Genomic DNA, 17,917 nt, shown 5'->3' on the forward strand with positions numbered 1-17,917 from the left:
CAGTGGAGGAAAGGTTTGGTCACGCCTGACAAAACCCCAGCAGCTAATCTCACTCCACAATAAGAGATTATAGCAAAGCATCTATAATCAACTCAGCTTAAGAAGTTTTGACCTTCTGGTTAGGCTTCTTGCCACAACAGAACAGCACCATAACCATGGCCTTCTTCTCCCGACTGGATCTCCAGGAGGGCCTCCAAACCTTCTTTGTTTTGCAATGGATCCCAGTCTATATATTTTTAGGTGAGTGAACCCCAAGGGCTGGAGAGCACATGGGGAACAAACCAAAAGAGTGGCCAATCTCCAGATGAGGAGGGTTCCAACGAGATCATCTGGTTGATCTCCACCCTCTGGGAAGGATCTGGCTGGCACAAAGGCCAGGAGTGAGGCTGCAGCTGTTCTGGTTTAAAGATTACTCCAGGCCAGGCACGGTGGCTCAGGCCTATAATCCCAGCACTTTGGGAGGCCGAGGCAGGTGGATCACCTGAGGTCAGGAGTTTGAGACTAGCCTGGCCAACATTGTGAAATCTCGTCTCTACTAAAAAAAAAAAAAAAATACAAAAATTAGCCAGGCATAGTGGCATGCACTGGTAATCCCACCTACTTGGGAGGCTGAGACAGGAGAATTACTTGAACCTGGGAGGTGGAGCTTGCAGTGAGCCGAGATCATGCCACTGCACTCCAGCCTGGGTGACAGAGCAAGACTCTGTCTCAAGATGAAAAAAAAAAAAAATCACTCCAGTCTTCTCAGGAGCTGTCCCCTATGAACTAGCTGAAAAGAGTCATATTCAGGGACAGGGCAGAAGTGGTGGTGGCTTACAGGGGTGTTACTAGGTAGGTGTAAAGTGATTTTCTGGTCTATGGTTATGGTGAGAGAATTCTGGAAAATCTGAGGGCTGCCTGAGTGACATCTCAGACAGAATTTTGAGAAAGAGCCAGTTGTTCCGTGGACTCACGGCACAGAAGTCAACAGTGTTGGGCCTCTCCCACCCAAGAAGGCTCTTCTGAGGCAGCTTTTTTTTTTTTTTTTTTTTGAGATGAAGTTTCACTCTTGTCACCCAGGCTGGAGTGCAAACGGCAAACGGGCTGACAGTTCCAAGATTTTCCCTGCCAGAAACCAGAGATTTGGGGGCGGTCAATTACAGATGCAAGCCTGAAAACTGGATGAGGAGAAATAATGTCATCCTGAAGGATGAGACAGGTAGGAGACAGCTGGTTCCAACCCATGGGAGGCTATATGACCCTTAGAGCAGAGGCTCTCAATCAGGATCCTATAGACCAAAAATTCAGGGTGGATGGGGGTTACTTTGAATTGGGATGAATAAAACTGCCTCTTTCTTTCCACTAACCTCTAATTGAAATGTAGTATTTCCTTCAATGATGAATGTAGACAATAACCCACGAAGTGTTAGGAGTACCTGTGAGTGTCAGTAACAGACATCACAGAGATTTGCATTTCATATTACAGTTGTTGCAGGCATCTCGAAATTTCATTTATGTTCACGACTACTTCAAAATTCCAGTAGTTATTGGCACTGCTGTTAGATCTGGTTATTTAATGCATACATCAAGAAGCACATATGTTACTATATCACATTGTGGGTAATATTTTGATAACTGAATTTTAATATAATGGGTTTCCTTTGTAAATCTGTGTATTTTATTTTGTGCATTTAAACATATTATTCAGAGAAAGGGTCCATGGCTTCACCAGATGGCCAGAGGGGTCCACAGCCTTCTCAAAATGCAGACTTATTAAGCCTTATTAAAATCAAAACATGCTAAGCCCATTGATGGCTTGACTTCAGCTATATCGAGAGAAGAAAGTGATTTTGTTAGTAAACTTAGTTGTTTCTAGACTTTCACAGTTTCCTTTTGTTTTCTTTTGCATTTCCCCTAACTTCCTCAAAAAGACCCCTTTGATAAGTTCTGACCCTCAGCCAGGAAAGTGAGGAGCACAGGAATGTCCTAAGAGACTTGCTATTGGGGTGGCAGCAACCGCGTCAAATCCGGATCCCAGAAAGAGTGGGCAGAGATGGGGCAGAGAGAGCAGGGGAAAGACGTCAAGAGGGGATGAGCTATGTGAGCGGGTCCTTTTAGGTGCAGGGCCTCTCCCACCCAAGAATGCTCTTCTGAGGCAGCTTTTTTTTTTTTTTTTTTTTTTTTTGAGATGGAGTTTCGCTCTTGTCGCCCAGGCTGGAGTGCAATGGTGGGATCTTGGCTCACTGCTACCTCCGCCTCCCGGGTTCAAGCGATTCTCCTGCTTCAGCTTCCCGAGTAGCCGGGACTACAGGTGTGTGCCACCACGCCCGGCTAATTTTTGTATTTTTAGTACAGACGGGGTATCGCCATGTTGGCCAAGCTGTTCTCAAACTGCTGACCTCAGGTGATCCGCCCACCTTGGCCTCCCAAAGTGCTGGCTGGGATTACCGGCATGAGCCACCGCGCCGGGCCGAGGCAGCGTTTCTAATTAAAATGTACTCATTTTTCTGCCAGAAAATGATACTTTCTCCTATGTATTTTTCTCTATTTCATTTCCCCTCTCAAAGGACACTGTGTCCTGCTGGGTATAGAGTAGAGAGTGTATCAGACAACTGGATATGTGAGGGACCAAGAAGGTGAGGATTAGCCTCCAAGTAATGCCCCTTTACCCCCAAATCTCAACGGTTTCTAGTTGTCCCAGAAGAGCTGGAGGAGTGGAGTGGGGGTGATACCTATGTGTCTTCAGTGGAAACACATAAGAATAAATGGGGCCAGGTGCAGTGGCTCACACCTGTAATCCCAGCACTTTGGGAGGCCGAGGCAGGTGGATCACAAGATCAAGAGATCGAGACCATCTTGGCCAACATGGTGAAACCCCATCTCAACTAAAAATAGAAAAATTAGCTGGGTGTGGTGGCGTGTGCCTGTAGTCCTAGCTACTCGGGAGGCTGAGGTAGGAGAATCACTTGAACCAGAGAGGCGGAGGTTGCAGTGAGCCAAGATTGTGCCACTGCACTCCAGCCTGGTGACAGAGCAAGACTCTGTCTCAAGCAAAAATAAAAAATAAAAAATAAAAATAAAAATAAAGAATAAACGGGATTTTTTCCCCTTCATTTTTCAAAGTTATTTTTATTGTGGTACAATACCAAGAACATAAAATTTACCATTTTAACCATTTCTAAGTGTGCTCTAAGTACATGTCATTAAGTACATTCACAATGCATGGCCACCATCCATCTCCAGAATTTTATCTTCCCTAACTGAAACTCTGTATCCATTAAACAATAACTCCCTAATTCCACCTCCCTCCAGCCCCTGGCAACCACCATTCTGCTTTCTGTCTCTATGAATTTGCCTATTCTAGGTACCTCATATAATTAGAATTATTATTCCAGTGTTTGTCCTTTCATGATTGGCTTATTTTACTTAGAATAATGGCTTTAAGGCTCACCCATGTGGTATCATGTGTCAGAATTTCTTTCCTTTGAAAGGCTGAGTTATACAGTGCCTTGTGTGGATATGCCACATATTGTTTTCCATTCATCTATTGATGGACATTTAGGTTGCCTTGACATTTTGGCTATTGTGAATAATGTTGCTATGAATATAGACATACAAACATCTCTTTGAGACTCTGCTTTCAATGCTTTTGATATATATCCAGAAATGGAATTCCTGGATCACACAGTAATTCTGTTTTTATTTTTATTTTTTGGAACTGCCATCCTGTTTTCCTCGATGGCTGCACAATTTCACATTCCCACCAACAGTGCACAAGAGTTTCAATTTCTCCACATCCTCACCTATACTTCTTATTTTCTGTTTTTTAAATAATAGCCATCCCAATGGGTGTGAGATGATCTCGTTGTGGTTTTGCTTTACATTTCCCTGATGATCAGTAATGTTGAGCATCTTTTCATGTGCTTGTTGGCCATTTGATTTGACTTCTTTTAGACTGATTAGCTTTACCATTCCATTTGTCTTTCTCTTCTAGTTTAGATGCTATACATCTTGTTTCTGTTCTTTTAGTGATTATGCTAGAAGTTATAACACAGATCCTGGGTCTTGAAGGTTACCAAGGTAGCTTCAGTGTCCAACAGGGCGTGATGCCCACAGAGGTGCCTAAGACATTCAAATATGTTCAATCCAACAGTTATAGATTAAATACTAATGATATGATCTTGGGCTGTCCTTGCTGTGAGATCCTTACAGGCTCCTTACTATCTAGTAAGAGTGATAAACCAATCATTCATTCAATCATCGTCTGCATTTTATGTGCCAGTGCTGGACACATACACAGATCACTATAATGTAAGACAGACTGTGGTGAGTGAAAGAGCCATGACAAAGTGATATTAGGGTATCAGAATAAGAAAATATTACATAAGTTGAACAGATCAGGGGGGACAGGAAAGGGAATCACTGTGGAATGGCAAACAGGACATGAGTTCTGGAGTTCATCAGACTTAGATGGCAATTAGCTATGTGACTCCAAACAAGTACTGCAATCCCTCTAAGTCTGAGTATCCCCATCCTCTCAGCCTGGTCCATGGGAAATGCTCCTACAGAAATGTCTGCCTTCCTCTCTTCTTTCCTCCTTTTCTTTCTCGCCTTCTTTCCTCCTTTTCTTTCTCGCCTTCTTTCCTTCCTTCCTTCTATCTTGCTCAGAGCCTCCCTCAGTGCTTCCCCTCCTTCCCAAATGATGTTCAGAATCATAGTTGATTACTGAGCATTACTGGAAGTAATGGGGAGGAAATAGAGAAAATGGAGGAAAGGCAGAGGGACAAGAAGGAGGGAGGAAGCAAGAAGAGAGGAATGAGAAAATGGCTTGAAGGAGATTTGGAACACAAATATTCATGTGCTTAGAATTAGGCTGTGGCTGTGACAGCCCCTCTGAGGGCCAGCTTTCATTCAGAGGATGGCTTTCCCTCATCTCTTCTGGGCTTGTATCACCATCCCCCTAAACTATCTCAATATCCTTTTTCCTGATCGTCTAACCTCTGATCTCCACCCTCTCCAATCTATTCCAGTGCCTACTTCTGGAGGTCTTTCAAAAGCATCTTTTTTTTTTTTTTTTTTTTTTTTTTTTGAGACGGAATCTTACTCTGTTGCCCAGGCTGGAGTGCAGTGGGGCAATCTCGGCTCACTGCAACCTCCGCTTCCGGGGTTCAAGCAATTCACCTGCCTCAGCCTCCCAAGTAGTTGGGATTACAGGTGTGTGCCACCACACCCAGCTAATTTTGTTTTGTTTTGTTTTGTTTGAGACGGAGTCTCGCTCTGTCGCCCAGGCTGGAGTGCAGTGGCGCAATCTTGGCTGACTGCTAGCTCCGCCTCCCGGGCTCACGCCGTTCTCTTGCCTCAGCCTCCCAAGTAGCTGGGACTACAGGCGCCTGCCACGACGCCCAGCTAATTTTCTTGTATTTTTTATTAGAGACGGGGTTTCACCGTATTAGCCAGGATGGTCTCGATCTCCTGACCTTGTGATCCACCCGCCTCGGCCTCCCAAAGTGCTGGGATTACAGGCGTGAGCCACCGCCTCAAAAGCATATTTGATTACATCCCTCTCCTGCTCAAAAATAGTCAGTGATTTCCCATTGCCTAAGTGATGATGTATAAAGGTATCAGACTGGGCATTCAAAGCCCTCCTCCACTCTCTGGTGTTAACCCCTTGCCAGCTTGTCCTCTTACTCTTCCCTACGTGATTGCCTTGCGTTCCAGGCAATCTATTCACTAAACAAACGGGAAATGTATTCTCCCACTCCTTCACCTCTGCTCCCAGTACTCCCACTACTCCTGCTAGTGGAAAGATGGCGTGATAGCGCTTCCTGGACTATCCAGGGACAGCACCTCCTTTTAGATATTACTTAAGTCATATCTTCTCTGTAACATTTTCCAGACAACCCAAGACTACATTGCCTCTGAAAGTCTAGAGCATTTTGTGAGAATAGGCTGGGTAGCAGCCATTATATCTTCTGTGCCCTCTACCCAATAAGCATCATGAGAACAGGAGCCCTTTCTTATCATTATTATATTTCATGCAAGACCAAGCTTGACACTAACTTGAAGGTCTTCCAGATTTCTTCTTCCTCAGCAGAAATCTTTAAATTCACTCTTATTCTTTTTTCTCTCCCTTGGACATCCTTTTTGGGTTTGTGGGCCTGCCCTCTTTCTCTGGTTTCTGGTACTGTAAAAAATAGAACAGGTTGGGTGCAGTGGCTCATGCCTGTAATCCAAACATTTTGGGAGGCCGAGGTGGGAGGATGGCTCGAGCCTGGGAGTTTAAGACCAGCTTGGGCACCCTAGTGAGACTCCATCTCTACAGAAAAAAAAAAAAATCAAAAAATTAGCCAGGCATAGTGGTGCATGCCTGTGGTCCCAGCTATTGTGCAGGCTGAAATGGGGGGCTCACTTGAGCCTAAGAAGTAAAGGTTAGAGTGAGTTGTGATCATCCCATTGCACTCTAGCCTGGGTGACAGAGTGAGACCCTGTCTCAAAATAAATAAATAAAAATAGAACATAGTCTTCAGACCAGTTCTGTCACTTACTTGCTATGAGACCTTATGCAAGTGAGTCTCTGTTATTTTCTATGTGACCTTGAGCAAGTAAGTCATTCACCCTGTACCATAACAGAAATAGCACAGTACCTGCCTCTCAAGACTGTTCCAGAGATCTTTGAGGTGAGAAAATCCTCAATACATGTTCATTTTCTTCCTTTTAACTACCGAAATTGACTACTTGGAGCCCAACCACCACACCTGATAAGATACTACCAACCTTGTCAACCTTGCCACTTGATCAAGAGAGGAGTGACAACCACTCCTCTGAGGCAGACACCTTAGACACTGACTTTATTGCATCTTCAGGAAGAATAATGATAAATAAGCAGATAGAGGCTTTTTCTTTTTTTTTTTTTGAGAGAGTCTCGTTTTTGTTCCCAGGTGAGGGTGGTGAGTGGTATGATCATAATCATGCACCTCAAATCAGGTTCATGATCCTGAGGTCTCACTATGTTGCCTGGGTTGGTCTCGAACTCCTGGACTCCAGGGATCCTCCTGCCCTGGCCTCCCAAAATGCTGGCATTACAGGAGTGAGCCACCATGCCCGGCCTAGACTTTGATGCATTCCCACATACCCCATCACGGCATCTTTCATTAATCCCCTTCCATCACCCCAGCATCAAATCAGCTGCGTTGGGCAGAAAATTCTACCTCCTTGGTGACTTTCAAATTGGTATGTGAAATAGTAGCCTATTTCAGGTTCCTATTGGCTTTCATCTGAATGCCAAAACTCTTAGCTGATCTCTTTGCCTATAGTTTCTCTTGCCCTCACGCTTATTCCAGATTATCTTCCTGAAACAGACACGATCATGCTACTCTTCTGCTCTCTGCTTAATAACCTTTACTGGCTATTCATTTCCTTCAGCAACAGGCCTAATCTCTCCAGTTTCCTTCCCAGCTTCATCTTCCTTAGGCTGCCTGTGTTTTTGCAGGTAATGATTTTACTCACAGGCCTCGGACTCTCCCATCTCCTGGCCTTTGTTCAAGCTCTTCTTTGTGCATGGAGGACCCTTCCTCTACAAATCCATCTGACAAAAATCCTACCTTTCCTCCAAAATTCAACTTTGAACCTTACCTTTCACAAGAAACCCAGAGCTTCTCCAAGACAGGAATTTTGTTTTCTACATGTATTAATGTGAGTTAATACACATGAGGTACTTAAAATAGTTATTGGCACATAATGAATGCTATCTACTTTTTTTCCTACAGCTTGGAGTACAGATACATGATCTCTCTGATTCTCAGTTTCTTCATCTGTAAAACGAGATAATAAAATTATCCACCTATGAGGATTGCAAGAACATTAAATGAGATAATATACATTAAGTGCTGAACAGAGTGCTGTTTCACAACAAATGGTCAATACATGGTATCAAGGACCATGCTTGCATTATTTTCATCATTTCCATATTTACTCCTTTCACCCTCCCCTTTCCAGTTCCCAACCCTGTCCCCATGGCTTTTAACATAGAGATTTCATATGAGGTAGGCTCATCAATGTTTATTGAATTATTAAATTACCTGTCACTCCTACAAGTTCTTATATTTATAGTTTATTTGGATCCAACAAGTAATCACAAAGCCACAGAAATTCCTCTTTGACAAACTACTCTTTTTTTTTTTTTTTTTTTTTTTTTTAAATTTCTGAAGGCATTGAGCCAACTGACTAGATTAGGCAAGCATTGCCCACATTCAGATTTAGGTCATTGCCCCGAAACATGAAACATAATGTTTTCACCCATAAGAATTATAGGTTTTCACCTTACACTGGAAATAACTCATTGCCTATATCCTTACACACACTTGCACACCTTATAACTTCAGATGGTCTTTCCTTGTTTGGAATAAGGTTTCTTTTCCTATTAACTTTCACCTGCAACTTGGAGAATTTTGAAATCGAACTTCTTCCTTTACTATAATTCAATGTAGTGAATATTTATCATAAGCTATCTCTCTGTGTTTGGCATTGTGCTAAAGGCCAAACTTACTGTCTGATAGGGAGAGAGACAGACATATGAGGTACTAATTACACAATCAAACAAAATGAAGCAGAACCAGAAAGAAGCACGAGTAATGTCTTGGGAGTGTGCAGAAGAGGGAGTCCTTAATTCTGACCAGGAGATGAGCAAAGATATCACAAGGAAGTGTCATTTGAGCTAAACCTTAAAGCCTGAGAGAATTTTGATAAGCAGAAAGTTGGAAAGAGAGTAATAAAAATAAGGGAACAGTATCATCAAAGGCACAGAAATGTGAATTACATGGTGAGTTGAGGGAATGGGAAGTAGACAAAAGTGGTCGGGCCCCTGTTTCGCATACTTTAGCCATTTGTGTCCCATCTTCTGGCTCTTTCTACAGCTGTGTACCAACTATGCTATTATTAACATATTTTTTCTTCAAATTAAGTCATCTCTGTAGCCTAAATTAATGTGTTTTAACAGGAAATTTTATATCGTTACCATGAATTTGCTTTTATTCTCTATTCATTAAAATAACTTTTTATCCATACACCACATTGGATCATCTAATGTCCCTACAGGGCATGGGAACACTAGGCTAAGAAACACTTTGAGAAATACTAGGCTGCAGCATAAGGAATGTGAATACGGGTACTGAGAGATGAGGCTGGGAAAATATATGGGGCTAGGCCAGTGAGGGCCTTGAATACCAAGCCAGTGTGTTCAGACTTTATTCTGTCAGCAGTTGGAAAATATTGACGGTTTTCGAGGAAGCAAACAACATTATGTGATTGTGCTTTTTAAAAATTTCTGGCAGAGGTGTGGGAAATGGATTGGAGGGGAAGAAACCAATAGCTGAAGGGCAGACAAAAGGCTGCAGTCCAGACTAGAAAAAAATCAAGTCCTGGACAATAGCAGTAGCAATGGGGACAGAGGCAGGAAGACGGATAGGAGAAGTTTTTTGTTTGTTTGTTTGTTTGGAAAGGGAAAGAAGTCAAAGATGGCCTAAAAATATTGAACCTATGACATTTATCTTGAGGCCTGAAAGATGAATAGGAACTAGCCAGACACAGAGCTGAAGAGAGAGTTTTCCAGGCAAAGGGGACGACGGCACGCAGAGAAGCCCTGAAGCCAGAGAGCACTTGAAGGAGCTGAAAAGATAGCATGGTGGAATGCAAAGAACAAGGTGGTGGCCAGGCACTAGATCACCAAGATCTCCTAACCCTTCTAAGCCAGGGTTAGGAGACTGGACTTGATCCTAAGGGCCACGGGAAACCATATTAATTGTTGAATTGTTAAATTACCATATACTCCCACAGGTTCTTATATTTATAGTTAACTTAGATACAATAAGTAATCATAAAGCCACAGATATGCCTCTTGGACAAACCAGCCATGTCCTTGGCTACATGCTATAGAGTGACAGAGACAGACTTGCATTTAATGCACTGGCTGCATCATGACTCAAATAGAAGCAGGCAGCCTATTTAGAAGACACTGGTGGTCATCTAGGTGAGAGATAATGGTGGCTTTGACCAAGTGGTAGCATGCAGGTGGGAAATAGAATAATTTGAAAGATATCTGGAAGGCAGAACTGGCAAGAATTGGTAAATGACTGAAGGAAAGTAACAGCTAGAGCTTAGTGGTTAAGGGTACAGTCTCTGGAGTAAGACAATCTTGGTTCTCAGCCCTGGCTCACTCACCTGCTAGCTGTGTAACCTTGGAACAATTTAACCGCTCTGAACCTCAGGTCCTCATCCACAAAATGATAATGATTACTGTTCTCATGGGGTCTTTATGAAGATTAAATAAACTATGCCATGTGAAACAGTTTTACATGATAAGTGTACAATAGATACTGGCTATTAATCTATGGGCTAAGTGAGCAAGTGAGAGGAATCAGAGACGATTTGAAGAAAGGACCCACTTAGGTCATATTGGTACCATTTTTAACTTAAGCTAGTAATCATTAGCAATTTGAGGCTGTACAGGTTTAACTATTTTTAAAGTCAGGATCAGGGATAAAGAGGGACATTATGTAATGATAAATGGGCTGATTCACCAAGAAAACAACTATCCTAAATGTGCATGCATCAAATGATAGAATTGCAAAATATATGATGCAAAAACTGATGGCGCTGAAAAGAAAAATAGACAAATTAGCCGTTATATTTGGAGACCTCCTTGACAACCATAATCAACCAAAACTCACCTAACATGAAATAAATAACCCATCACTGTAATCTTAATTTTAGAAGGTTAAAAACCTTCCAAAAAGAGATTTTCAGACCCAGATGGTTTCAACAGCAAATTCTACAAACATTTTACAGAAGAAATATCACGAATTCTATGCAATCTCTGTGAGAAAGCTTAAGAGAAAGGAACATTTCCCAACTCATTTACGAGGCCACATCCTGATACCAAAATCAGACAAAGATAGTACAAAAAAAGGAAAAGAAAACTACAGACTAAGATCCCTCATATATATAAATGAAAAAAGCAACAAAATATTAACAAATTGAATCCAGCAATACATTACAAAGAATAATGCACCATGACCAAGTGGCCTTTATCCAGGAAGGCAAGTGTAAATATTTGAAAATAAATCAATGTAAACTACCTTATGAACCATCTAAGCATGAAAAAACTCCATGTAATCATATCGATTGACAAACTTCAACATGTAATCATGATAAAATCTCTCAGCAAACTAGGAATAGAAGGGAACTTCCTCAACCTGATAAAGGGCATCTACAAAAAAAAAACCCTACAGTTAACATCACACTTCATCATGAAAGACGAAATGCTTTCGCCCTAAGATTAGAAACAAAGCAAGGATGTCCACTCTCACCACTTGTATTCAACGGTATGCTACAAGCCCTAGCAAATGCAATATGGCAAAAAGAAAAAAAGAAATAAATGCACACAGAATGGAAAAAATGAGAAATAAAACTGTCCTTACTTGTAGATGACATGATAGTATGTATGGAAAATCCCAAGGACTCTACTTTAAATAAAACAAAAACCTCCAAGAACTAACAAATGAGATTAGCCAGTCACAGGATAAAGATCATGCATAAAAATTAATCACATTTCTATATACTAGCAGAGGAGAATTGAAAATAGAAATTTTTTAAAAAATACTATTTAAATACCTTCAAAAATAAAATGTTTGGGAATAAATCTAATAAACCATACAGGATTCATAGGCTAAAAACTGTAAAATGCTGATGAATAAAATAAAAGATCTAAATAATTAGAGACATACCATGTTCACAGATTGGAAGATTCAACACAGTAAAGATGCCAATTCTCCCCAGATTGATCTATAAGTATAATGCAATTCAAGTAAAAATCGCAGCCAGGCTATATTAGGTAATAGTTTTGCATAAATATTAAATTTCCCAAATTCGGTAATAGCATTGTGGGTGCTATAAGGGAAGAGAATATCATTTTTCTTGCAAAATACATGCTAAAAAGTATTTAGAAGCAAAAGTTTGTAATCTCTGTGATGTGTTCTCAAATACAAACATATATGTATATACTTACATTTTTACATTTAAAGATAAATCAAATGTAAAATGTTGACAATGGCTAGATGTAGATGAAGATTAAACAAGACTTTATTAAAATAATCTTGTTTTTTCAAAATAAAAAGTTTAATTAAAAAACCTCCATCAAGAGTTTTTGTAGAAATAAACAAGCTGATTCAAAAATTTGTATAGAAAAACAAAGAAACTACAAATAATTAAAACAATTTTGAGAAAGAATAAAGTTAAAGGAATTATACCATCTGATTTTGAGACTTAGTGTAAGACTAGAGCAATCAAGACAGTGATGTATTTGTGAAGGAATAGATATATTGATCCACAGAACAGAAAAGAGTCAAGAAATAGATACATGAATATGGTCAATTGATTTTTGACAAAGATGAAAAAGCAATTCAATGGAGGATGAATAAGTCTTTTCAAGGAATGGTGTAGGAAAATTTGATGTCCATATGTGGCAAAATGAATCTTGACCCACACTTCAGGCTCTATAAAAATTAACTCAAGTATGACATCAACAAGATGGTGAATGGGAAGTGCATCACATCTCTCCAGAGCAACAAGAATCTGGCAGCCATCCGTGGACAAAAGTACCTTTGTCGGAATTTTGGACCCAGGTAGGATGTTGCAAAACTCTAGTAGAGTCCAACACCAAGGAAGGCTGTTTTGAGAGGACAGGCCCACACCCAGGCTTGTTGACTGTGGTGAAGGTTACAGACCTGGAAATAGCCTCATCCCCCTGTAAACTCAGCTACAATGCCATTTGGCCTTGATTCTGCCACCAAAATCATCTTCCAAGGCATCCAGGAGGAGTCACAACCATCTGTGCCTCAAGTTGCAGGACTGCCAATCTTGGTCCCAGCAGTATACCCTGAAGCAGCCTTATAACTCAGCTCTGGTCACACTCTGCTGTGGCATGGGAGCAATTATGCCTTCCCAGGGGCTTGCTGGGAGTCATGCCTGTTTGTGCCATAGGAAGCAAGCTTGGTAACCTTGGTACCACAGCAGATCCTGAAACAGCCCCATAACTTGGGTCCAGCTCCATTCAACTGTACAGGGCAGTCCTGTCCACCCAGGAACCTGGCAGGAGGCACACCTGTCCATGCCCATGGAGGCAGGCCTGCAGGCCTCAGTCTTGGCTATAGACCTTGAGGCAGTTCTATGACTTGGTTCTAGCCCTTCTCAGCCACAGTCCCGGGCCTGTCCTGCCTGCCCAGGGACCCACCCAGTGACCTAGCAGAAGCCCCCCCATAAACATGCTGAAATCAGTCTATAAAGACTGATTTGCTCCTTCAAATGCACAGAAACCAATGAAAGGCTATACAAATAACAAATAATCCAGCAAACATGACATCATCAAAGAAAACTAGTATAGTTCCAGTAACAGCCCAAATAAATGGAGCTCTATTAAAGGCTTGACGAAGAATTCAAGATAATCATCCTGAAGTGCAGTGAGTTGTAAGAGAACACAGACAACGGAACAAAATCAGGAAAACAACACATAAATGAGATGAGAAGTTTAATAAAGAAATAAAAACCATAAAAAGGACCCAAACAGAAATCCTGGAGCTGATGTATACAATGACAGGGCTGAAAACTAAAAGAAAGAGTTTCAATAGCAGGCTTGATCATGCAGAAGAAAGAAATGGGTAACACAAAGATAGGTAATTTGAAATTAGCCAATTAGAGAAACAAAAAATGAAAAAAATGAAAATGAGTGAAGAAAGCATAAGAAACCTACGGGACACAATAAGCAAATGAATCTACTAATTATGGGAGTCCCATAATTTAGGAGAAGAAAAAGAGAGAGAAAGAAACAGAAAGATTATTTCAAGAAATAATGGTTGGAAACTTCACAAATCCTAGGAAAGAAATGGACATCAAGATTCATGAAGCTCAGAGGATCCCAAGCAAGATCAACTCAAAGAAGAATATCCTGAAGCACATTATAATCAAATTGTCAAAAGTCAAAGACAAAAGAGAATATTGAAAGCATTAAGAGAAAAGAGTCTCACCACATACAAGGGAACCTCATCAGCAAACTTCTCAGCAGAAATCTTGCAGGCCAGGAGGGAGTGGGATGATACATTCAAAGTGCTAAAAGATGAAAAACTGCCAATGAAGAATACTATAACCAGCAAAGTGGTCATTCATAAATGAAGGAACAATTAAGGCATTCTCAAAGCCAGGCATGGTGGCTCATGTCTGTAATCCCAGCATGTTGGGAGGCTGAGGTGGGAGGATTGCTTGAGGCCAGTTTGAGACCAGCTGGGGCAACATAGTGAGACTCTGTCTCTGCAAAAATAAAAATAATAAAATTACCCAGGCATGGTGATGTCCGGCTACCTGGACTTCCAGCTACTTGGGAAGCTAAGACAAGAAGATCGCTTGAGCCCAGGAGTTCAAACTTCAGTGAGCTATGAGCATGCCACAGTACTTCAGCATAGGTGACAAAATGAGACCCCATCTCTAACAACAAGAAAAAAAGACATTTCCAGACAAATGAAAGCTAAAGGAGTTCATCACGACTAGACCTACCTTACAAGAAATGCCAAAGAAGGGTGTTTAAGTTGAAATGAAAGGATACTAAGTAACAACATTAAAACATATAAAAATATGAAACTCACTGGTAAAGGTAAATATATCATCAAATCCAAAATACTCAGAATACTGCAATGGTAGTGTGTAAATCACTTTTAACTTTATATCTTTTGTATCATGTATCCATTAACAAATTATTGTAGCTGTAGTTATTTTTAGTACGTTTGTCTCTTATCTCATGTTAGAGTTAAAAGTGGAAATCAAAAAGTATCTTGAGGCAAATGAAAATGGAAACACATCATACCAAAACTTATAGAATGCAGCAAAAACAGTTCTAAGGGGAAAGTTTATCATGATAAATACCTACATAAAGAACAAAGAAATATCACAAATCAATAACCTAACTTTACATCCCATGAAACTAGAAAAAAAAGAATAAACTAACCCTAAGATAAACAAAAGTAACAAACCCTTAGCTAAACTAACCAAGGAAAAAAGAGAGAGAATGTCAAATAAGTAAAATCAGAAATAAAAGAGGAGACATTACAACTGATAACACAGAAATATAAAGGTCATAAAAGACTACCATGAACAATCATATGCCAACAAATTGGATAACCTAGAAGAAATGGATATGTTTCTAGACACATACAACCTACCAAGAATAAATTATGAAGGAAGAAAATCTAAACAGATCAATGACGAATGAAATTTAATCAATAATCAAAAACCTCCTAACAAAGAAAAGCCCAGGACCAGACAGCTTCATAGGTGGTCAGTAGTTCAAGACCAGCTCGGCCAACATGGTGAGTTTGAGACCAGCCTGGCCAACATGCTGAAAATACAAAAATTAGCCAGGCATAGTGGGGTGCTCCTGTAGTCCCAGCTACTCAGGAGGCTGAGGCACGAGAATTGCTTGAACCGGGGAGCAGTGAGCCGAGATCGTGCCATTGCACTCCAGCCTGGGCAACAGAGCGAAAGTGTGTGTCAAAAGAAAAAAAAAAGAATTAATGTCAATCCTTCTCCAACTCTTTCAGAAAATTGAAAAGGCAGGAGCACTTCCAAACTCCTTTTACAATGCCAGCACTACCCTGATACCAAAGCTAGGCAAGGATAGTCCAAGAAAAGAACATTACAGGCCCATATCCCTGATGAACATAGATGCAAAAAATCCTCAACAAAATACTAGCAAACCAAATTCAACAGCACATTAAAAGGAGCATACACCACGATCAAGTGGGATTTATCCCTGGGATGCAGGGGTGGTTCAACATGCATATGTCAATAAATCTAATATACCACATTAACAGAAGAAGAATAAAAATCATAAGATCATCTCAATAGGTGCAGAAAAAGCATTTGACAAAATTTAACATCTTTTCATGATAAAAACTCTCAGCAAATTAGATATAGAAGGAATGGATCTCAACATATTAAAGGCCATATATGAAAAGTCCACAGCTAACATCATACACAATGGTGAAAAGCTGAAAGCTTTTCCTCTAAGATTAGAAACAAGGCAAGGGTGCTCATTCTGCCATTTCTATTCAACACAGTACTGGATGTCCTACCAAGAGCAATTACACAAGAAAAAGAAATAAAAGGCATCTAAATTGGAAAGAAAGAAGTTAAATTGTCTCTGTTAGCAGATGACATAATCTTATATAGAAAACCCTAAAGACTCCACCAAAAAATTGTTAGAACTAATAGATGAATTCAGTAAAGTATCAGGATATAAAACGAACATACAAAAATCAATTGCATATCTATACACTGACAATAAACTATCCAAAAAAGAAATGAAGGAAAACAATTCAATTTACAATATCATTAAAAGGAATAAAATACTTAGGAATAAATTTAACCTAGGAGGTGAAAGATCTGTATACCAAAAACTGTAAGACATTGAAAAAAATTGAAGAAGACACAAATAAGTTGAAAGATATCCTGTGTTCATGGGTTGGAAAAATTAACATTATTAACATAGTTATACTACTCAAAGTGATCTATAGATCCAATATAATCCCTATGAAAATTCCAATGACATTTTTAAAAGAAACATAAAACAATACTAAAATTTGTATGAGACAACAAAAGACCCTGAATAGCCAAAGTAATCTTGAGAAAGAAAAACAAAGCCAGAGGCATCACACTTCCTCATTTCAAACTATATTACAAAGCCATAGTAATCAAAACACTGTGGTACTGACATAAAAACAGACACAGAAACCAATAAAATAAGATAGACAGCCCAGAAATAATCCCATGCATTTGTAGTCAACTAATCTTTGAAATGGGTCCCAAGAATACACAGTGGGAAAAGGATAGTTTCTTCAATAAATGGTGTTGAACTAGACATCCTCATGCAAAATAATGAAACCAGACTCTGACCTTACGACATACACAAACATTAACTCGAAATGGATTAAAGACTTAAATGTAAGACCTGAAATCATTAAACTCCTAAAAGAAAACATAGGAAAAATCTCCTTGACATTGGCCTTGACAATGATTTTTTGGATATGACAACAAAAGCACAGGCAACAAAAGCAAAAATAAACAAGCAGGGGTACCTCAAACTAAAAATCTTCTGCCTAGCAAAGGAAACAATCAACAAAATGAAAAGGCAACCCACAGAATGGAAGAAAATATTTGCAAACCATATATCTTATAAGGGGTTAATCTCTAAAATATGTAAAGAACTCATACCACTCAATAGAAAAAAATAAAATAACATAAACTTTGTAATAGGCAAAGGACTTGAATAGACATTTTTCCAAAGAAAACATACGAATAGCCAACAGGTATATGAAAAGGGGCTCAACATTATTAGTCATCAGGGAGCTGCAAATCAAAACCACAGTGAGATATCACCTTACACATGTTAGGATAGCTATTATCAAAAAGACAAATGGTAAGTTTTGGTGAGGATATAGATAAAAGGGAATCTTTGTACACTGTTGGTAGGAATGTCAATTGTCACAACCAGTGTGGAAAATAGTGGGTAGTTTCCAACGGTAATGAAATTAGTGTCTTGAAGAAATATCTGCACCCTCATGTTCACTGCAGTATTATTCATAATAGCCAAGACGTGGGATCAATCTAAGTGTCCACTGGCAGATGAATGAATAAAGAAAGTGTCACACACACACACACACACACACACACACACACGAATATTATTCAGCCATAAAAAGGAGATCCTGCCATTTGCAATAACATGGATGAACCTGGAGGATACTATGCTAAGTGAAATAAACTAGACACAGAAAGAAAAATACCATATGATCTCACTTAGAGCTGGATGTGGTGTCACATGCTTGTAATCCTAGCTACT

General features: G+C 39.9%; 1 protein-coding gene across 1 annotated transcript in view; it reads left to right on the forward strand.

Moving 5' to 3' along the window:
- Positions 1-55: 55 nt before the first annotated feature.
- The window catches only part of DGAT2L6 (diacylglycerol O-acyltransferase 2 like 6), a 26,883-nt gene continuing 9,021 nt past the window's right edge, over positions 56-17,917 (forward strand). Inside the window, exon 1 of the mRNA XM_032756375.1 lies at positions 56-240. Coding sequence (XP_032612266.1) covers positions 156-240 — 85 coding nt within the window. The 5' untranslated portion in view covers positions 56-155. The remainder of the gene's footprint in view (positions 241-17,917) is intronic.

The sequence above is a fragment of the Hylobates moloch genome, unplaced genomic scaffold (assembly GCF_009828535.3).
Source record: "Hylobates moloch isolate HMO894 unplaced genomic scaffold, HMol_V3 SCAFFOLD_7, whole genome shotgun sequence".
NCBI classification, from domain to species: domain Eukaryota; kingdom Metazoa; phylum Chordata; class Mammalia; order Primates; family Hylobatidae; genus Hylobates; species Hylobates moloch.